Source organism: Gouania willdenowi, chromosome 17 (genome assembly GCF_900634775.1).
Source record: "Gouania willdenowi chromosome 17, fGouWil2.1, whole genome shotgun sequence".
NCBI lineage: Eukaryota > Metazoa > Chordata > Actinopteri > Blenniiformes > Gobiesocidae > Gouania > Gouania willdenowi.
Genome location: NC_041060.1, coordinates 7,986,375 through 8,009,733, shown reverse-complemented (window position 1 = coordinate 8,009,733; position 23,359 = coordinate 7,986,375). Strand labels below are relative to the sequence as shown.

Below are 23,359 nucleotides of genomic sequence, written 5' to 3'. Positions count from 1 at the left end.
GATCAGGGATGTCAAACTCTAAACTCTCTGCGGGAGGATTATGTTCCAAATAAAGTTGACAGGGAAAACGGGAATGAAAATTATTACCACTGTGTAGTTTATTCCCAGATATTTTGGTTCCTCTAAATTCCAAAATTCACTTATTTACCTTTGAAATATATGGAAGCTTTTAATTTTCCTATGCTCATCATTTAAGGTTTTTAGTTGTTTTAAATGACAAATCATTTTGTAAAACTTCATTAAACAATTGGGCAATTGAGTGTTTGTTCTGTTTTTCTTTTCATTTCTGAAGATTGCAGAAATCAATAAAAAACTCAAATTAAAACTCTAATATATAGTCACATAGAAATTCCTATGTTGAATGACATCACGTGCTGTCATTCAACAATTTCCAAAGTCAAATACAATACGTAGACGTTATTGTTTTATGATTAAGGATGTTCTAAGATGACTACCCACATTGTTTACAAAGTGAAAAGAGAATTAGGCCACAATGTTGATCTAATTACACTTTTTTATCAAAAAAAAAAACTATTTTTCTGGTTCGACCCACCTGTGAACAAACTTGGTTGTAATTGGCCACTGAAATGAAGTGAGTTTGACATCACTGCACTAGACTTTCTTGTGTGTTTTCATCTGTCTCTCACCAACAAGCTAATCAATCATTTCTCAGTACAAAATGAAAATACAATAAATAAAATTAACGTTGAAATCTTTCCCCCTTGAATCACACATGGTTTGGACCACAGTTTACATGCAATTTTCATCAGTTAAATGGAGAAACTGTAAATTCAATGAAGAAAACAAGTCACAAAAACTTATCAAGTTGCAATGTTCTCCAAAATTACTTGTGATGTTTGAAAAAAAGTGACTTTAATTCAAAATAAATCTTTTAAGTTTAGTTTACTGCTTTAGGTTTTCTTTTGTTGGATAAAAATTACATGCACACATACATACACAAAACAGTTAAAAATCCTTGCCAAATTCTGTACACCCTTCTGGTTCTTTGTGATTCCCTTTAATATGTAAGAACTGAAAAGTATTTCAATGTGTTTGATTTTAGGTAACAAAATGAACTACAAATAAATACATAAATAAATAAATGGTACTTAAATCATATTATGTGAGGATCTTTCTTCTTGGAATCAAACTGGGCAGTAAATGTTTATAACCTCAGAATAAATAAAGTTTGACAGAGCTGGAATCAAGAAAAAGCTAAGCTTTATATTTATATATATTTTCTTGTTTATGTTTAAGATACAAACGTTTAAATAAATCTCATGTAATTAAATCTGATGGGTTCTACTATAATTAGTAATACATGAAATAAAACTATCGGAATAAAGTGATGCTGAGAAAGTCTGAGTAAAAAAAAAAAAAATGTCTTCTTGTAAAATGTCGTAAGCTTTTTCTTTGATGACAATCTGATCATGATCGATGCAACTGGAGACCAACTATTTAATCCCAGCTAGTGCTCACATCATCATCATTAGACTTTTACTGCTGTATTATAAATGAGGGTGTGAAAGGCGGCGGAGCGCAGCGGGGGGTTTCGGAGCAGAAAAGAGCTCACATCATGCTGCAGGGTACGTAAAAAGGGCGTCTGTGTTACAAGCTCAACTCCAGCTACCAAGGCTGTACTTTCAGTATTTCACTGACATAACACTCACCAGCCCTAACACCTTTCGTCTTAACCCTACAAACTGAGCTTATCATGTGTGACGCGTTTTGGGAGCGTTTTGAGGCATTTACAGATTCTGAGCTGAGAGTGTGGTTTCTAAGCTTTCCAATGGTATCACACACTAAGAAATCAAATAATATTTCAGTAAAGTTACGGCCATTCAAATCTTGGCAGTCTCCAAAATAAATTAGTGAGAACTTCTGCCTCAAAGTTTGTCAGCCAGGGGAGGGGGGGGCAGTAACACTTTGCATAACTTTGCATTAAGCCAACCCCAACAATGATTATCAATAGCTGTTCTAAACGTTTTAACACGACAGCTTTGTGCTGAGTATAGTAGTGAATCAAAGCCCAGCAAAAGCGTTAAATTCAGAAATAGTTTCATTTTTAGGGGCTGAAATCTGCTAGATCGGATGCACTGACGAGTGCTTGTCTTGTTTATAAGTCAATAAGCTGCGTCGCACGGGAAACAAGACTAGACAAGCTTGGCTTGATTAGTTGACTTAGAGCAGGGCTGGTGTTAAACTTATTTTAGTTCAGAGGCCAGATACGGAGCAGTTTGATCTCAAGTGGGCATCAGACAATAGGGGGTGACAAGTATTTTCAACAATGTCAGATAGATATTACAGATATCAGTCCCTTTATCTCCTTCACTTAAATTTCCTTGATTGAAGGAGCATAGCTTTCCGAAAGTTGTGTAATCAAATACACCGGTAAGGCGGTACAGTATATTAAAAATTCATATAACAAAAATATATACCAGTATTCGGTATGAACCAGTATACCGCCCAGCCCTACATTGGGTGTAAAACTTTATAAGTCCTCCTATAGTTTAGATATGAATTTGTAGGTGTTATCTCAGTAGCATCGTCTAACCTTAGCCGCCCGTCCTGTGCGGCGGCTCCTCCGGGTATGACTTTGGTGATGAAGATGCTGGGGTCTTCTCCGATGTGCGGGTTGTCAGTTCCACCTGCGATGCTGAAGCCGAGGCCCGAGTTGCCCTGCGTACGCAACATCGACAGCAGCAACAATTAAAGCGATACAAAAATAAATCACTTATGATCACTTGTAACTTTCACTGTACACAAGCTAGAGTTAGAAAAACAAAGGTTTAAAATGTGCTTGGGTTCAAACTTGGCATCGAAAATGAGGGAAAGATTTAGTTCAAAATCAGATTTACTGCAGATTTCAAAGTCACAAAAATAAATACAGATGACAGAAGTAGACACTACAGTACTTTAGTAAAGTTAAATACTGCAGCACTTGACACGTTTTTTGTACCAAATTAATTATCTTTAAATGTTCATTTGAACTGAAACTGAAATATTGTGACATACTGTATATGTTTAGGTTTCAATTAATCTGACAACTTTTTTCATGAAATTTACTTTGATGTTTTGACTGCCAACTGTCAGTCTTCCACAGAGGCATCTGCTGATAGCTTTAATGTGTCCTAATGAGTTCTTTCTGGACGGCAGGGGGCGTGGCCAGCCTGACAAAACTGTCAAGTTGGCCACTCCCAGAAATAACTCACGAGGACACGTCAGCAGATCAGCAGATGCCTCAGAGAAGACTGACAGTTGGCACTCAAAACATCTCCAAATAAATTTCCTGCAAAAAAGTTGTCTGAATAAATTAAACCTTAAAATATTATATATTGATACACATTAGTCACAAATGATGATTGCTAAATTGTACAAATATGTTACACATTTTACAATTAATTAAAATGCGTTAGTGGCTAGTAAAACAACAGAAACATGATGATTTCCTATTAGATGTTACAGTACTTGTTTGAAAATGTTAAAAAAAAAAAATTTGCATGAATTAGAAATAATGTGTATTTACATTTTTAAGTTACTGCCAGTGATCCTGTTTTATCTTTCCCTCTAATTATAGTGACATTCAGAAATCAAAGTGTAAATGAAACTGGTGGAAACCCTTCAGATTATTCAGTTTATGTGATGTTTCTCGTGGTTTCAGAATGGTTTGTGACTCCTGCTACAGATTGTGTCAACTCATCAAAACTAGACATTACATTACACTTCCTTGTCTGTTTTATCATATTATATCATATCATGCAACATTAAGACAATAGAATTATGAAGATGTGGTAGTAAAAATTCATCCTTTCTTTAGCCAAAGGTTTGTTCTGGTCAACTATTGGTTGTACATAAAATCTAAATATAAGACGTGAACCCTTTGGAATTTAGAATAATGACAATGAGCAGTAGCAAACCCACTGATTCCATTTGCCTAGCAGGATGAACTCATTATTATCAACACAATAAACACACGAGCACTGGCTCAGTTAAAGCAACAAACAGAAGCACAAAAGGGCTGCAGCGACCCAGCTGGCAGAGATGTTTTAGGCTTTCTGCTGCACTGATAATAATAATTTGCACTTGAAAAAGCACAGCTGAACTGGGTCGACAACAAAGAAAAAAGAAACTCTAATGGTTTAAGAGATAATACCAGAGGCAGGATTAAAACACTGTATTAAAAGAAAGTGAAAAGATCACAAAACCTCACAACTCTGCCCTCGTTTTAAGAATAAATCCAACTTTACATTCAGAATGCAAAGTGTTTTTAAGGAGTTTTTTGGCTGTAGTTTTGAATTAGATTATATATTTTAGATGAACTAGTCCAAAGTGTAAACAGTTCTCTGCTACCGAGTTAGACTGAAGCTCAATTAGTGGCTCATAAACATGTCATAGTTACTGTAGCTTAATACATTAACAATTCATTCATTATTAGAAAAATCAAAAGCCTTACCCTCTCCAGTGTGATCTCTTCATATTCATATTCAGCCTCCGTCCCATTCACCTACACACACACACAATAATAACAATAATGCTAGCGTCAATTTCCCCATCATCCCTCAGTCAACAACTCTTTCTATAGTATTTTCTCTGTATTTGAATACTCAAGAATTAACAAATATTAACTAAATTATAAAGGACCCATGGCAGATTGTCCTACCCTGACTCCCTCTGCCTCGTTCCCTACCCCCTCACCAAGGTGCAACACTGCCCTCTATTTTTATATTCTCCCTTTAATACAGTTTTTCTTACCCTTCCTTAAATAAATGCGTTTACTTAATTGCAATAATAAAACATGCATTGCTGTCACAAAAATATTGCACTACACGTAGTGTTGACCTTGGACAGCATGTGCAGACAAGGGAAAAAAAAAAACAAAAACATAATAACTAATAAATGGGGAAAAAAATAAGAAAAAAAAAAAAAAACCACACAACAGCAAAAATGGCAGAGTTCACAGTCTTATTCACTTGCTACTTTTGCTTGGGCTCATCAAGGATAACATTTTCGGCACAAAACTTAAAAGAACATTAAAAAAATAAATGTAATAGGTTTGCCTAATAAAGCTATATCATCTTCTCTATCACTTCTTATTTGCAAAAAAAATGCTTAAATAAGAGAAATAAAAACTAACTTTCTATATTCCAGAAAAGACCATTAAACTTGTACATTGATAAACGGTTTATCCAGACAAAAACAAATAAATAAAATCTGAAGAATTTACGGTTATTCCTTTATTCATCCTTCACAATACTTTCTGCTAAACTGCTGTGGCTCTTAATGTTCCGTAACTGTGGCATAAAGCAGAGGCTGCTAACATAAGAAGCTTTCTCAAATATAACATCTCGGTCTCCAAAAAATTAAGCCAGTACAGAAAAACAGGCCTCCAATACTGCAATCACCAGTCAACCAGAGGCCAGGCGGCTGGTAAAATAAACAAACCAAAAAACAGATGGTGGTTTAATGTGAAAGAATTTGATGCCAGTACAGAGCGAGACAAGGACAGTTGTTTTTTTGGTCTGTCTGGATGGGAAAAGTCTTTGTCAAGTCTTTATACGAGAGATGACTTAAGCAATGCATTTGGTTTTTGCCTAAACAACTCCTCTGGTCTTTAAGGAAGCGACAGGAAAGCAAAATCGTCTTAAAAATTACTTCTTTCAATCTAGTAAACTTCCTTACGGCCTTTAAAAACTAGCTCCATTCTGACTCTTTTAAAACAAATTGATAGAACAACTGTATTTGCTTAAAATGAGGTAAAACCAACCATTGTGGGTTTATATAACAGCTGTAAATGAACTCACATATGGAGGTGTGTCCAGGCTGTCCGTGTTGACCACCACAGGCGGAGGATTGGCCTGAGAAGAGAAGACGACACATGAGGACAGCGCAAGGGGAAAATATTTCACCAAACAAAAGCAACACTTTCCCGTAAAACAATAAATAAACCCCTAAAAAAGCCTCCTGGGCTCCGCCTCCCTCTGTAACCAGAACACACACCGAAGCCAGCCGCTCCGCCGCCGTGCAGCAGATAAAAGCTGACATTACAGCTCGACTCTCCTCATCATGCTACAGACCCCAGGGCGGATCAAACAGGAAGCCGGTGGATTTGGGCAGAGATTAGAGAGGAAACAGCCTTATGTTTACATGATGGAAGATGCAGATCTGGGAGCATGAAAACTAAAAAAAATCAAATCCAACAGAAGGGAAAAATCTGCTCATTCACCTCTTCTTCTTCCTCTTGGCTTCAAACCTTGCCTTCATTTCTCCCTCATTCTTTCTCTATCACTCACTTTGTGCCCAGAAGCAACCAGATGGGCTTTGTAAAAGTCAAAACGTGGCATTTTTCCCACTGTTTCTATCTCTAATCTGCTTCATTTCATCAGCTGGACGGCAAACACAGAAACGCTAAAAACGTGCAAACAAATGAGAACCCGTTGATGGATGATGAAGCTGTTTGAAAAAGAGACAAAAATAATAAAAAAAACAACAACAAAAAAGACCTGTGACGTCGTAGGGATGATGTTGGTCTCGGCTGGGATTGGTGACACGGGGATCACAGGGATTATGGGAGAGGAGGGCGAAGCAGCCTCGGCCTGGTGAACAACAGCACGATGAGGGGGTCACAGGTTAGACAAGTACGGCAAAGCACAGATGAACAAGTGGGACAGCAGGAGGAAGGTATACACATGATGGGAACATTTGATTTGATGATGCTGAGGTGCCAGGCAGGAGGAGCTTGAGCAAACAAAGTTGCAGTAGATTCTAAACAGTAAATCCAAAAAAAAATCTAGCAAATGTTCTTATATATATAATCCCAACTCCACGGATTCAGAAACATACGTCTGTGACCATTAGCAAGTATGTCTGTTTGTTTTATCCATGGTCTCTTGGTACAGTCTCAGCAGGGGAAGATCTTCTATTTGTCTAATATGTCAAAGCAGATATTTTAATTAAGAAGGTTTGAGAGAAATAATCCTGCTCGCCCAACATGTGACCCCCCTTATTTATCCCCGAGGGAACTGAAGAAAAGGTCATTGTGACCTAAAGTATTTATCCTATGGAATAAAAAGCTGGAGTAAAACCATTGCCATGCAAGTCTTTAGAATCAACCCGACATAGTGGTTTGGACCATAGACTGTAAAAAGAATAGACGGGACAAGCTGCCCGCTGGAGTGAAGCTTCTATTTTTAGAGCTCCCCCTGCTGACTGGCTGCAGCATAGGTCATAAACCCCGCCTCCTCAATGATAACAGATGGGATGTGGTTCAAACTGTAAAGTTAAAATACTCATCACATAATTTTTTTCCAAACCTAAACTCTAGTTATTATCACTCTACATTGTGTTCAAGTGCTCATTTTTCTGTGAAGTTTGTTTTAAATAAGTTATTTGAGGTTGAAAAATGGGATTTTTCGTCATATATGACAATGATTGACAGCCGCGGATCTTGCGTAGCTTTCTTTGTAAATAACAGTTACGTCGTGAAGGAAATCTTAGACGCCATTAAACTAGATATTTGAGTTGAAATATATGGTGGTTTTGTAGTAATCTCTATGATCTGAACAAGACGTCGGTAGAATTTCCAATGGGAAAGATAATTATGCAAGTCATCAGGGCAGTACGCTAAATGGGCGGGGCATGTTACCAGGGCTCCTCCCACCGGACCCTACTGCACAGACTCTGGCTTCAAATGACGTCCAACTTGCAAGATGGCAGCGCCCCAAGCGCCGTATTTTGGCTTCAAGAATGTTGAGTGAGAACAGCTACAGTGCACGCCCACTGGTTTGGACATATTAAACCGGTGGTTCCCAAATGTTTTGTGCCCAAGGCAAACCAAAGGACAAGTACAAATCTGAAGGCACACCTATTGTGTAAAGCCTTTTGTGTTACCGTATACGTGTTATCACTCATCATGTACAATATTACTCACGAAATATTTATTACCAAAGTATTTAAAAAAAATAATTAGGTATAGAGTTTGCTTCTGTATTATGAAAAGAGTGCAAACAAAGTAGTAAATAAAAAACTAAAAAATTTTTTTATGTAGTTGTATTTTGCAATATGTATGGTTGTCACAAAATCCCACGCCACACAGGAACTTGCTGGTGTGCCATAGCACACCGTTTGGGAACCACTGCATTAAACAACTCTAGGTAGCCGTTTCATCGTGTACACCAAAATAAAACCCTAAAGAAATTATATTCTTAAACACCGTTTTATTAAGTATGGTTTGGGCTTGTAGAATGTATTTTTTTATAGACTTCACTAAAAACGCAAATTGGTCCCTATGATTAGACTTGCTTTTACAAAAACCTTTCTGTGGTCAAATGCTGTATTTTACATGTTTGACTTATTTATTTCAATGCAATACCAGCATTCATCATCAAACCAGTAATTCTTACTGTTGGACTTGCACTGGGTAAAGAATACCATAACTCTGCTACCAAAGTAAAAAAAATAATCACAGCGAGGCCCACAAAAAAAGTCATCACCTGATCCGAGGGCTACAATGTCAGAAAATCATCTCAGCATTTTGGATAATAAGCATCTGAATAATGAAACAGGAAACAAGATTGTCATTTTTTTTTTTTAAATTGATTTGCATACTGTTTTTCTCTCAAATGATATTGTTATTGTGTGTTATTTTCTGTATTTAGTCATTTAATTATTTTTTTCTGTTTAGTTTTTTTTGTTTTGTGTAGTTTGTAGTCGTATGTATGTATTTGGGTCGTCTTTGTTCTCTTTTTGTACAATGTTTTGTAATTTTTCTTTGAGTAATTGTGTGTATTTTTGGTAAGTGGAGGACCGCATGTGGCCCCTGGGCCGCCAGTTGCCCATGTCTGCAGTAAATGATTTTGTCACAGGTCACGCACCATGGGAAGAATCAGCCCGATACAGAAACAGTACAGAAGGTTACAATGTTAAGTCTCAAAAACTAAATCAAAGCTGGGGTTTCATTAGTCTATTGTTCAACTCTTTTTGAAGATTTACAAATAAAAAGGCATCAATGACGCTCATGAATAATCTTCTTAAGAGTGATGCTAAAAACTGACAAACACTTTTGACCATGCCACGTCAATCTACTGTCCCAAGAAATCTGATCAGGATTATTAGCGTCTTTTATCCTTAGACGTACAGACAAACACCTATTCATTTGCCAATAGCATCAGGGAGGCATTATATTTATTATTATTGAGCAGAACAACAAAAAAAATAATGTCAAATGTCACTGGGGACGATTCTCAACATATAGAAAAACAAGAAGTCGTGGATACTGTGGTTACTAAAATAAAATATAATAAAAACAAGGTGCCTAAATCCTAATAGGCACAACATATACACAGATTAATACTAATGACTATTACATTGAAATGCATTGTTGGTACAGTATTTGAATGATAAAATATAAATATATAGTTTCAAGATTCTGTTCATAAAATCACTTAAAAGTATTCCATTCAATGTCGGATGTATCCTAACTAAATTCTAAACTATTGTAAACTATGGCAATTAGAGCTGGGACTTTGAAACGTTAATTGCAATTAATTACTGGTAATTACAAAATAGCGCACAAAAAAAACACGCAGTTAATCACTTTTTTCCACACTTTAAACAGGACGAAACTGTTCTCATTGCATGAGTTCCCGTTATACCCAAAATACTGATGCACAAACTTCAACACAAGAAACGGGAGAAGCAGAGAAGAAGTCGTTGCTGTGCTTCGTGGGCATTAATTTTCATTTATTTAGCTTTGTGAACAATGCAATCATGATATTCTCTATTCATATTACACACGTTAGAACTCGTGATGAAAATAAACACAATTTTGTTGTTGCTTTCATTGATTCAATCATATGCCAAAATCCATTTAAATTGAAAATCGTTGCTTCATGTGTCAAATATTATCCCATTAATTTAGATTAATTAATAACAAAGATGACAAAAAAAACAGATAAATGTTTGTAATTGAGTCCCACCACTAGGCAAAATACAATTTAAACTTGTATTTGTACAAATACATTTACTGATGGCTCGGGTAAAAATCAGCTTCTTTGTACTTGTTGCGCACAAACAATGATAGAGGAGCAGAAACGAGGAGGCTTTTAATGCTTTGACCTCTATTATGCAACAGCAGGACCTGGTGAAGCTGCAGGCAGGAAGTGTAGCGTTTAAAGAGGCTCAACTGTTGTGCTGCTACAGCAGAAGCCACGAGGGCCCATGGAAAACCAACAGCCGCTAAAATTAGCCCCGACACATCGACCTCATCGATCTACAAGCCCTACTTCTGGAACGCCGATCACAAAGCCACTCATAGCGGTTTCTAATTGCTCCCCAAAGATACCGAGCTGGTCTAACAGACCCAGTGGATCACAGAGGTGCAAAGTGTGTTTGTTTAGTTTTTTTTGTAAAACAATGGCTAAAAGTGAGCACTATTGTACAGACTGGGAGCAGCACCATCACAGGGTGGAAGCAAAGACAGACTAGAATTTTAAAAAACTTGAGGAATAGTTGTGCAATCCTGATCTGATCTGAATTCAACTCGGTAGGCTAATCGAGGAACCAAACCAACAAAACTGAGTCAACTTTCATAAAGAGTGAACAATTACAAACTGAGATATAAAGTTTCAACAATTTCATCAATGATGAATGATTTTTCTATTTTTTTTTTAATTGATCCAGAATCGCCTTCAAAATTGAATGCAATCTTCCATGGCATCAGGTCTGTATTAGGTTAACATTTTGTCAAAATCTGTTAAGTACTTATGATGTAATTCTGCTATCAAGCACATTAACAAATAAGTATAGTTTAAAACATTACCATGTAAAAATAAAAATGCAATTACAGAGTTCTACTGAGGTGGCCGCTATCCAATACTTATATTAGGAAATGATGACTGCAGGAAAACCAGTATTTACATTTTAAAAAGTGATTTGATGAGGCCGCCTGTTATCTTTTTGCATTATCTTTTAAGTAAAATACTCAAGTTAAAAAACCACAGTTTCTTATTTCAAAGCACCAACGAAGACAAAAAAACCTGTGCCAACAACCAATAACATAGCATAAATGTCATTTGTGCAACATCATACACACTATCACACATCAGAGTTCAAAGAAATATTGATTTTGTCCTTCATTATAAGCAAAATCTCGTGAAAACCTTTGTTTAAAAAAAAAAAGAAAAAAAGCTTCAGATCAATCCAAAGCACGTCTCATCATGACATGCGCTATCTGACACATTCAGCTAACAGCCGTGCGTGAAAAACAGTAGATATTGATTTTCAATAAACTGGATTGAGTTACTCGTACAATATCAGACACACAACTGTATGGAACAGTGGCAGAAAAAAAACAATGGTAGAAATTTGTGCTTTATAAGTTTCTGGTTGATTTTACTCACACGACTCAAACTTTAACTTGTGTAGGTTTAACATCCTAGCTCTCAAGTATTAAGTCTTAATAGTTTTTTTTTTTTTTTTACTCAAAAATCCAAAGAAATCACATTGCTGGTCTGATGCTCTTGGTTTTATGTATCTTGGATGAATTAATTTATTCATAAAAATATGTGTATTTTTCCAGACATTTGTCATTTTTTTCAAAGTATTGCATGTGTGTTGCTTTTTTTTTCTTTTTTCCATAAGGCAGTAACTCAAGTAAACCAGTTTGTGGAATTGTGGAAGAAAAACTATGAATTTGTATTTTCAAAGGAATTTAAAAAAAAGTCTAAACCAAGTGCCAATCCTGGAGACCAAATCCGGCCCTTTAGACCATATAATTCGGCCCACAGGATAAAGTAAACAAAAAAAAAAAGACAGAAAATATGAATCACAATATTTGCAGGGGCTCACAGTTGCTTTTATCGCATGAATGCAGTAATTTTTCATTGTTGAAAAACTTCAAAATTATTACAAAATACTTCTATTTTCCTCAATTAAATTATATTTCTTTAAATTAAATAGAAATTGGTCACAAAATCTAGTAAATGTAAAATGAAGACCCTGTTGGGACTGATATATATCACTTACCGCTTGGATATTGTCAGTTTCTTACATCTTTTGCATTTTATGTATACGTAGAAGCATAAACTAGAGCACAATATTGTTGAAACTACTTGTTTTACCTCCAATAACCTTTGGCCCACTTGAGATTAAACTGCTCCGTATTTGGCCCCTGAACTAAAATGGTCTAAACGGTTTCAAAACATGTCATTCAAATTGTTTAAAAAGGTTCTCTGACTTTGGGAAAAACTTTTATAGACAAATAGTTGGTCCAAACCTTAAACAACAACACACGCAACCTTCTCCATTCATCTCCAAAACCAAGCCCCTTCCTTAACATTACATTTAATACCTTAGTGAAGGCAAACGGTATCCAGGGAATTTCTGCTCTGCCAACTTTGGCTGTACTTTTTGTTGGACTCTTTTTGACGCTGTCTCTCAGATTAAGGAACCGACTGCGAGTCCGACAGGTAGCTGGTACCGCGCAGGCGGTGAAGGTGGACAGAGACGATCCCTTTATCTGCTGTCGCTGCTGCTGCTGCTGCTGGCGATGCAGCTCAATGGCATGCTGCCTCTGAAGAGGATGTAGGTAAGCGAGCGACTCCTGTAAGTTAACCTGTGGCAGCTTCTTCTCAGACCCGTTCACAGCTTTGGAAGAAGGGAACTCCTGCTGGGGGTAATATGTCGTCATCTTCCCAGTGAAGATTTCCAGTTGAAGGTTAAATAACAAATGAGAAAATGCTCTTTAGTCAGGCTTGTTCTGTCTCTACCATGCCACCCATCCTAACAGTCGTGATAACACCGCCTCTCTCCAATGGCACAATAGCCCCCCCACCACCACCCCCCTTGGTGTGACACCCTCCCTCCTGTGTTCTCTCATTCCCATGCAATTTAATTGGCTCCAGTGAGCGGAGCACATGTCAGCACAAAGGGGGGGGTGTGTGCCTCAACTTGCTGCATGAATAATCGATGTCACCCCCAAATCCTGACAAAATGCAGCCGCCAACCTGTTGGTGAACGCAGGAAACTGCACCTCTTATTTGGATTTGATCATTTATATAAGTTCATAATTGCTGGATATTGTCCAACACAGTAAAATATTGGAATGATTGAAAATACTTTCATGGTTTATCACGACAGCAATGACAAGTCTGAAATTCTAATTCAATCTAAACAAAATGTGACTAATGACAAGCCTCTGAGCAAAAATCTAGAGTAATCAAACCATGTTCCTCAATGGTAGAAAAGAAAATTCCACAAATATGTTGTAAGCAAGCTAAAAGTCTAGAGAGGATATTTAATCTAATTTTTATTCTTATATGAACAGAGAGTTCAGATTCATCTGCTCTACTCAAAAGTAATGATCAGGCAAAAGGTCACTTACAAATACGATTTGATGTCCTTTTGTGTGTATTATGAGTCAGACTGAAGCAAACTAACAACTGAGACGTAAAAGTTATTCTTTGAAGACATACTGTAATGGATTACAAATACTTACGTTACTGTAATTGAGTTGCTTTTATGGGTACTTGTACTTTTTTGAGTATATTTCTAAATCAGTCATTTTACTTGTACTCAAGTAGGTTTTAAAAGAAGTAAAGTAATTTTTTACATTCTTACACCAAACCGTTACTGAGTAAATCATTATTTTTTGCGATTATTTTTCTCTGTGTGTTTCATGGTGAATTGAACATAATACATATGTTCTTAGTCGTGCCATTTCTAACCCTAACCACCCTTTGTTGGGTTAGGGTTGTGGTTTCTACCCATTATGTCGTTACCCACATGGCACATTTGGCACGGCACTGTTTTAGAGTTCATAAATGTAGCTACACTTAGAGCCTGATATTTTTTTTAATTTTGAATTAAATTCATTGGTGTTATTTTATTTAAAGAATTGTACATTTTGACAAACTTTTTATTTTATACAGATGCCTTTGTGGAAAATAAATTGCATTTGATTGTGCAAAATTTGGTCTCTTCTTTTTTAAGTTTATACATGAGATGTTTACTATATGCGAGGTCCTCAACGATAGGAAATAACTGGCCCATACAGTTTGTGCTGTGATAAATAAAAACGTTAAAGCAAGTGTGCAACCTACAAACTTGTTTAAAAAAATCTGTAGACAAAACAAACAATTTACAACAGCATTAATAAACTGCTTTAAGAGGAATTCAGATAACAAATCCTAAATAAACACATGGGCAGCATCAGGATTAGAGGCGGTTATTACATGACTGCAGCGCCACCTGCAGATCACAAACAGTATTGCACTGATACAGCACAAAACAAACGCAACCTCATCCAATCAATCCTTCGTGGTTAGTAAACATGGCAGTCCAGAACTTAAAAAAAAAAAGGATTTTTTCTTTTTTTTTTTTACTTATATAAAGGAAATAAAACAAAAAGGCAACAACTTAGTGAGGCTCATCACATCTCATTGGGTAAAAACTAAAACCTGATTTAATTTCAGAAGTTTTGTTCTAATTAAAAAAAATATAACACACATGTTGCTGAACAAAATGAGATTAAATAAGGTTAATAATGTTATGGTTGGAAATTCTGACAAAATATCTGGGCTCTTTTTGAGTGGATTTTTCATGTAGGAAAAGTATATATAAAAAAGTGGATATTATTAAAACTTGGATGACATTTTTTGTTATATATAAAAAGAAAAATTGAATCTTCACCAATAAAAAAGAAGTACTGTATACTGAATCTAGCATAACTGTATTTTAATACTTATACTGGAAAAAAAAGAGACTTCCATTTATTTTTTTAAAAAAAAAATTAGGGGGTGGAGGACAAATTTAAACTAAAACCGCAAGGTAAATATTAACTGTAACCTTTTAGCCACAAATAACAGGAAACGTTTCCTGAACGTGCAGTTCATTCACTATTGAAGAGCAATGCCTCACAGATTATTATTTTTATATATTTTTTAGTGTTTCTGGTTAGTTTCAGTTTTTTCACACCATCCACCAAGTCATATTACTTATATTGTATTAAACTCTAGTTGGCCAATAAAATTATTCTGATTCTGATTGTAATTCACTATTTGTGTGTGTAGGTTTAAACATCAGGACGTATACAGGGAAGTGGTGGGCTAGTGCTTCGTGTCATGAGCCTGTAGGTTGCTAGGCAACGCCGGTGGAAGGCATGTGCTACTGCAGGGGTTCCTTCACATCTGCCCAGATGCTATTGCTGTTTATGCAGGGATGTCTCCACTCAAAGCAAAACAAGAAACAAACACAAAAAGCTGATTCACATCTGCTTGGATGAGATTAGACAGTGGAACGTGTTGGCCGTGAGACGAGGGGGAAGCCATGCTTACGATTATCGACTGAGGCAAATGTAGTGGCATATTCTTCCACATTTCCCCAACACACACACACTCATCCACACCAAAAAAAGCAGTGAGAAAATGAGCTCCAACCTGCTCATACAGCTGCTGCAGCCTTATCAACAAATCCCCTCAGATCCTCCTACAACACGTTTTTAACCCACGGCTCTGCTCGGCTGGAAAAAATGGGCCAATTATGACTAGAACAGCTTCGACAAATTAACACAAAAGTGGGCCTTTTTTTTTAATACATGCAAAAAAAAAAAAAAAAAAGAGGCGATATTCTGCAGGAGTCCTTATCTGGCACATGACGCAGCAGCAGCAGCTCCTGTTGCCAGTTTTACACACATCTGCCCCATCTAACAGCGGCGTCACAGCACTTCACTCACTATGCCCACACAGTAAAGAGAGCACAGCCTCGTCCAAAAAACACACACACGCCAGAAGAAAATGAGTCACGGTACAGTAGTAATTCCCCTTCCTTAACTTGACCTTTCAGAGGATCAATGTGATCTGTTTATCTGTCAAAGAAGGTGGAGCTGTGATTGGAAGGGGTGGGGGGGATAACCGACCTACCAGGAGGCGCCGGTGGAGTCGCTTAGTTCTCCTCAGGGTGCCCATGATGCGGCGGCCCATCTTTTTAGCGTACCACACAGAGTTGAACATGCTGCTTGTTGCTGTGTTGGTGAAGGTGGTGGAGTGTCCTCCTCCTCCTCCTCCTCCTCCTCCTGCTGCAGGCAGGGGTGGTGCTGGCTGGAGTGCAGACGATGGCGGTGTGGGAGGAGAGGAGGGTGGGGGGTTGGGTTGGGGGGGGGGGGGGGGGGTTAGTCCACCTTGTGTCCTCCCCACAACCCGCCGCCACTTATTTTTTCAGCTCAGATGAAAAGACGCAACTTGGTCGTCCTCGTAGAAGCCAGGATTGAAAAATCAAACGTTGGGTTTTATGAGTAAATAAAAGCAAAGTAAAGGAGGCTCTGGGGGGGAAATGATGCAGCGGCGGTGAGACGGCATCATCGCTGCAGCCGGGTTGGCCGACCAGCAGCCGTGTCTGTGTGAAGCAGACAGCAGCGACAGACTGCAGGGCTGACAACAGGATGAAAAGTGTGTGTGTGTGTGGCTGTGTGTGTGTGTTTAAAGTGAGCGCAGAGAGGGAGAAAGTCAGCCCTCTGATCTCCTCTTCTTCTGCAGTCTTGAAAGCCTCACACTGCTCCTTCCTCATCCTCCCTCCACACTGGGTTTTGTCCAGCTGACCTCTGTCCCACTCCCAGTCCTCAACACTTCCCGAGTCCAGTTCCAATAAAATGAGTCAGCAGGGAGAGCAAGTCCAGGAAAAAATGCTGAGTAAAGTCTCCTGACAATGACAGCTCAGGACATCAGTGGAACGACCAACAGCATGACGTGATAATATGTTAGGGTTTCATTTATTCAGACTTTTTTCAGGCCATTTATGTAAATGTTTAGGGCCCTATAAAATCCATTTTATTCTTTTCCAAATTCCGTTTTATTTTATGTTTTTCAAATTTTGTGTTTTACACGTTAATTTAAAAAAAATATATATATTTATCTTTTTTTTTTTTTTTTTAAGATATTAGTTTGTAACTCCTGTGAGGAAAAGAATAAATAATAACAAAAGAAAATCATAATTAAAGAAAAATGTATGTCAAGGGATCAATGGTTTACTGAATCTGAGCAGGTTTATTGATTAAGTTTTGATCGACTTAATTGAATGTAAAGTTGAGGTTTCGTTTCTTCAGACAAGGTTTTTCGGAAAATATTTATCTCCTGCCAATCTTCGTCAGAGGAGTTCTGCTGATTGCCTTTGATGGTTCCTTTGAAGTTTCACTTGTCTTCCATAATAGTTCAAGCGTTCTCAAAGGAACCATCAAAGGCGATCAGTAGAAGAATGTCAATAAATGGAGTGTTTACAGTGGAGATCAAAACAAACATTGGAGCGGCAATTTCAACCTTTTACATCTTTTCCTTTTTTTTTGCAAATGATTGCTGACGTATTGATCTGTGGTCTACACTATGTCCTTATCTGATAAAAAAAAAATAAAATAAAAAATTTCCAGAAGCTCAAATTAATTTTAATAAAACATGTAGGAATCAGTGCCAGCTTCTTAGATTTCAATGCATTTTTAAAGTATTGAGATGCATTGTACTGTATTTACTAAAATGATTAAGGCTACGTTTTTTCCTAATTAAAGCAGAAGTAAGTGACTTTTTCACTTTTCACCTTAACAAACCCTTCTCGTAGTCCCTGTGAGGGTAATACAAGTGTTTATGGGTGATTAGGAGGTGTTTCATCTCTCCCTGCTGTCTCAGCCAAAAAAGGCAGAGAAGACCTTTGTCCGAGGAATGGAGCAACTCCATGCAGTGACAGCTCAGCGGCAGCACACAGCAATCACACACACTGTTGTCACGGCAACAGGCACGCACACACACAACCGAGCACTCCATCAGGCAGCACACACACAAATATCCTTCCATCCATCCGACCATTTTCAGAGCCACTTTGTCAGCACACAAACAAACATCACACACATTTCCACACTCCCTTCCGTTATATTCCCACATCATTCATTTATTTTACTTGTCTCTTCCTCATACTGTTCACATGGGACTATATGTGTGAAAGCACCCTTAGCGTCACTGTTGTATTAGGATTTTTCAATGATCAGGGGACGGATCTGGATAAGCATAATGCTTTTTTCCGTCGCCCTTTCCGGCATGCAAAAGGACAAAAAAAAAAAAAAAAAAAAAAAACCAATGATGTGATTTTGCTCTGAATGTCAAAATGAATTTCTGTGATTGCAACCATGTCGGAAATGAACTGAATAAATAAATGATCGATTGCTACTATCTTGGGAGAGCAAAGGTGTACATGTAGCTGTGGGGTGGGGCAGGCGGCGGGGGGTGCAGAGTTTTTACGACAGTGACAATCAAAAGGGACCTTTAGGGGGAGCGCTAAGCACAAGTTACTTTGTTCTGCTTTAATACTTTCATTGCTGTATAATGTGTGCAATTTATGTGATCAGACCAACTGGTGTTCTCTGACAGAGAAAGATAAAAAAAAATTGAAAAAGTAGAAAAAACAAAGTGTTAAAGAACTAACAAAGTGTCAGTTGCATCAAAGCAGCTCTGCTTAAATAGTTATATCAGTTTGATGATAAACACTGTATTTCCTCCATCTATTTAACAAGCAAGGTGAGTTTTTCAAACAAATCAACTAGCTATTTAGTCTTGAGTATCAAAAAATTGGTTTATTTTTATGCTAAAGGACATACACACAGGGAAATTAGAGGACAAGCTAAAAACAAGGGAATACCTTTAAAAACTATTATGAGGGATCTTAAGCTTTAAAACTAAAGGATGAAGCAGATATCAGTTGACAATCTAATCCATTAAATGGCTTATTATTTCAGCTGTTCTCTGAAAACCCATTTCTGTCTTCTTTCCAATGTGAAAAAAAAAATGTCTGCCCCCAACATTACATGATTTCCCTGAAACTCCGTAAAGCTATAAAGAAATCTGGTGTCTATTCACAGCATCCATCACTGCAGTGGAGATGAAAAGATGAGGGTAAAGAAGCAGCGAGTCATTTCATGGGCCCTGAGTCTTTTGTCCTGGTGCTAAATATACTCGGAGCGACTGTAAATCTTTTTGAACAGGAGGCCTGCCGTTTCATTACAAGCCCCCCCCACCCCCCTTCTTTCCCTTCAACCCCTTTGCGGAATGCTTTACGAAATCTGTCCTTGTCCTTCTGTGCAGTTTGAAACCTCTCCCTCCACCCCCTTCATTTTCCTGCCTTCGTGATTTTCTTTGTCGACATTCATCTCCTGTGTTGCCATGGTGCTTCCAAGGTGAACGAATGAGATGTGGGAGAGAGAAAAAAAGATTTAAGAAAAAGTATACAGTGCTTCCTGAAGGCCTCGGAGTCTTTGTATGATGTCACGATTCATTCATTGTGTTATCACAGCGGAGGTGCTGGAGATAGCTGCGTACTGACGTCAGGCCCCGAGATAGACGTCACAGATCCAGTAATGACGACAGAATCCACAGCCAAAAATAGAAATTTCAGAAACCAAATGAGGAGTTTCAGTCGTGAGCAAGAGCATCATCACTACTAAAGCAGAGGAAGGTGTGAAGAAGATCCTCATTGGGCTAGAAATAAACTCAATTCATTTCATTGCAGCAAGAACCAAACTTTCACTTTTTCTATAGTCTGTTGGTCAAAAAGTCCTAAAGAGCTCACAATAATGGTGTCAGACTGTGTTTGAAATGCCACACTATTCACTACAATCTCAATGAGTACATACTATATACTATAAGTATGATTAGGACGATGACCGTTCTAACTGAAGTATACTTCCAAGTTTCCCAAGATGCATTTTGAACCCACAACGACAAAAACCTGAAGCACACTGAGGCTAAATATCTCCATTGATTCTCCACCTTTGAAAGTTCTGAAAACATTTTAAGCGAGAAAGTGACCAAACAGAATATCAACATGTGCTCATTTGATCCATAAAACTCACGTAGACACATATCATTGCGACATTTCCAGAGATTCCGTATTGCCCATTGTGCTAATGACGAAACTTCTGGTTAACTTCAAAACAAGAGCCTATTTACATAGAAAAACTATTGGAAGACAATAAGAAATGCTTTTTCAGACAAAATGGATGCAACAGAAAATGTTTCTAACCCCAAATCTGTGAGTTTGCTAAACATGCCCTCCTGTTCTGTAGCAGAACAGGAGGGCATGTTTATTCTTTGCAGAATAAAAGCATATGTTTCACTGTTTCTGGCTGTCCACATTGACAAAATCCACTTGGGTGTTTATTAATAACCTTTAGATAAACAGCTAGCCCACAATTCTCCAACCTAAGAGATGCTTTTGTTTTGAAAAGGGGATGTTTGATTTGTAGCTTGAAGACGGCCCCAAAGCGATTTTACATTTCGCTCGCAATGCATCAAGGGGCGGTTATTATGACTAGTGTGCCCACCGTGCATATTTAAAAAAATTCCGAATATAGTACACATCCGGGTATTTCTTGCGTACTCAATCTTATACTATCTAACGTAAATGCACTACATACTCATTTTGACATCAGACTTAGTATGAGTAGTACGTTAGTATGCCATTTGGAACACATCCATAGTGTATCACATACAGTAGCTACCATTGATAACTATTACTACTGTGGCTACTCAAACCAATAAAAAGTGAATTCACTCATACTGTATCCTCTTCATCCTGCACCTTTCCTGACATACATCTAGCTCCAGGAAGGGTAAACCCTGACAATCACATTTACTCTTAGAGCCAATGTAGAAAGTCCAATCAACCTAATGCATGTTTTTGGACGGTGCTAGGATAACAGAATGCCTGGGCTGGGAAAATCCTCACAAGGACAAGGAGAAGATGCTCAATTCACATAATGAAGGTTTCCTGGGAGCAAAAACACTGTTTTTGTTCGTTTGTTATTGTTTTGTTCAAAATCAGACCAACCATTTTTCCAATGACATACACTCATTTAGTGGCCTTTATTCAACAAGGTGCTGAAAACCTTCTACTGGAATTTAGTTCCATGTTGAAAAAAAAAAATCATCACATGGCTACTGTTTGATCAAGAACTGGTCACTGTAAGGGCCTCATCTTTAAACATCAACTTCTCGTTGGTTTTGTGTACAAATCTAGAAACTAACAATGGATCACATACTGTAACTGGTGGGATGTAGAGCAGTTTTCTTTAGAAAACATCTTTAACTTTTCCTGGTTTTTTAGAGCAGGCAAAAGCAGCACAAGCTTGCATTTCGACCAAAGATGCTGCTAAATGATCTAAAAAGCAGGCTGAATGTTTCACTCCAATAGGAAACAATTAAATGTTTAGAGGCAGTAGGGTCTTGTGACTCGTGATTTCAAGATGGCGGAACACCGGCTCTAAAACTGTAAAGTTATCGCATTTTTAAAAAGCAATTAAATGAACATAGTGCATAATAATGCATTCTGTTAGGCAAAGGACATTTGTATAAACAGTGGAGGATCCCTTTAAGAGTGAACATTATCAATTCCCCTCCAAAATGAATCAGGAACAGAAAAATGCAGACATGTCGTAAACCATTTCACAGATATTTTTTTCATCATCAATCTCACCAAACGTTAAACGTTATTGTCATTAATTAGGCATCTGCAAAATTTTCAGAAAATCCAGCATTAGTGTCAGTCAATGTTTGAGTAATATTAGATCTTTCCACGGATGTTCATGCTGACATTGGTAACATTTAATGTCAACCACTGAGTCAAGTGACTCAAGTGAAAGTTTTCCATCGCTTTCAATTAAAAGTAAAACATAATCTAGAAAATCCAAATGAATGAAAACCAGCATGAAAATATTAGATTTTTAAGTTCCTACCCACATTCTCTCCACCCATTCTGCCATTAGGAATGTCCTAAAGCCTGTTTTCCAAGCAAACTGTGTGTTCCCCCAAAAATATTACATCACATGTTTTCAGGCAACTATCACAACCCTGAAAAACACAAAAACCTTATCAAACTTTTATTATTATTATTTTTTGAGGTTGAACATTTAAAAAAATCTCCTAATACAGAGGTACGCAACTTTTATCACAGCGAGACCACAAAAATGTGTTTGATTGATCGGAGGGTCACATAATCAACATTCGTGTCAGCATTTAGAATAATGATCAATCTGAGCATTAATACAGGAAAGAACAAAAAGTTTTTCTGTGTATGTTTGTTGTTATTGTTATGAGGCATTTTGTGCATTTCCGAGTATTTTCCATGTTTTTCTCTTGTCTTTTACTGTATTTTCTGGCAATGTTGTAATTCTTTTTTATATTTTAATGTATTCTTGCTCTTGTTTTGTATATTTTTCTGTCATGTTGTACATTTACTTTGGGGTCCGCATTAAATTAAACCATGTTTTGGGCCACCAGTGGCCCATGTCTGTGCTAATATATCAACACTTGCTGGTTCTTAAACACTGAAACTAATGGGAAGTAAACAGGTTTAAAATGGCGAGAACAGTAACTGGTTTCGATGTAAGAACAATGAAAAAGAGGAAGATTGACAGAATATTTTGCAGGTGTGTTTTGAAATGTCAGACTATATTTTTATTGTGCATTTCTATGATGGTTTAATGACAACATCCCGGAGGGGTGAGAGGGAGGCGGGTTGGGGGAGTTTACCTGGATCGGGGGGTAAGGGTTGGAGGAGCAGGAGGGTAAGGAGTCGTCCTCTCCATGAGGGTAGAGGGTGGAGGGCGTAGGGGAGGGGAGATCCGGGTAATGCTGTCCTAACGAAGAGCCGTCAAAGACACACTCCACAGATGCTACCTATGGATACAGGACGGGAAGGAGCAAAAGACCAGTTTCCAAAAAGAAAAGAGAGAAAGAAAGTTGATCTTAAAGAAGCTTAGACAAAGAGGAGAGGAAGAGAAGAATAGAGGACAAATAGAAGATACGTAGAGTTTTTTTACCCAAATGGATAGATATTTTAATGAACTGATATGGACGGAAAGTGATGCCAAGAGTGTTAAAATACTGTTTTGGAAACATTTAGATGGAAAGGAGGAGGAGGAGAGCGATGGAGTTCCATCTCTATGGGATACAACACAGAACGACTGCCTGTTATCTGCTGCTTAGTGATCAATCAGATTGATGCACATGATACACAACAGGCAAAGTGGACGTCACATTTGCACCTTAATTCATGCAGATAAAAAGTGTTCAGCAGCTTACTTTTACCCTACAATGAGTCCACCACAATAACTCAGATTACATTAGAATTTTAAAGGCATTTGTCAAAAGTTTGTACGTTAACAAAAATGTCAATCAAACTTTTCATTGCTTAAGTTACATGTGTCCGGGGGCCAAATTCGGCCCTTTGGAGCATCCAATTCGGCACGCAGGAGAAAGTAAAACTAACAGAGAAAACACGAATCACTGTGTAAATGAATCGTAACAATATTTACAGGGGCTCACAGTTTTCCCAG

General features: G+C 37.6%; 1 protein-coding gene across 19 annotated transcripts in view; it reads right to left on the bottom strand.

Annotated features, from left to right (window-relative positions):
* dlg1b (discs large MAGUK scaffold protein 1b) overlaps window positions 1-23,359 on the bottom strand; it is a 126,496-nt gene that overhangs the window by 28,358 nt on the left and 74,779 nt on the right. For 9 of the 19 annotated variants that reach the window (XM_028473660.1, XM_028473661.1, XM_028473662.1 and 6 more), the window contains 5 exons: window positions 22,554-22,700; window positions 6,501-6,593; window positions 5,802-5,855; window positions 4,454-4,504; window positions 2,555-2,679 (listed from right to left, as the gene is read on the bottom strand). In XM_028473660.1, coding sequence (XP_028329461.1) covers window positions 2,555-2,679; window positions 4,454-4,504; window positions 5,802-5,855; window positions 6,501-6,593; window positions 22,554-22,700 — 470 coding nt within the window. Of the gene's footprint in view, window positions 1-2,554; window positions 2,680-4,453; window positions 4,505-5,801; window positions 5,856-5,997; window positions 6,058-6,500; window positions 6,594-15,914; window positions 16,180-22,553; window positions 22,701-23,359 lie in introns of those variants that run through there. The other 10 variants (XM_028473670.1, XM_028473673.1, XM_028473671.1 and 7 more) reach the window with 5 other exon arrangements.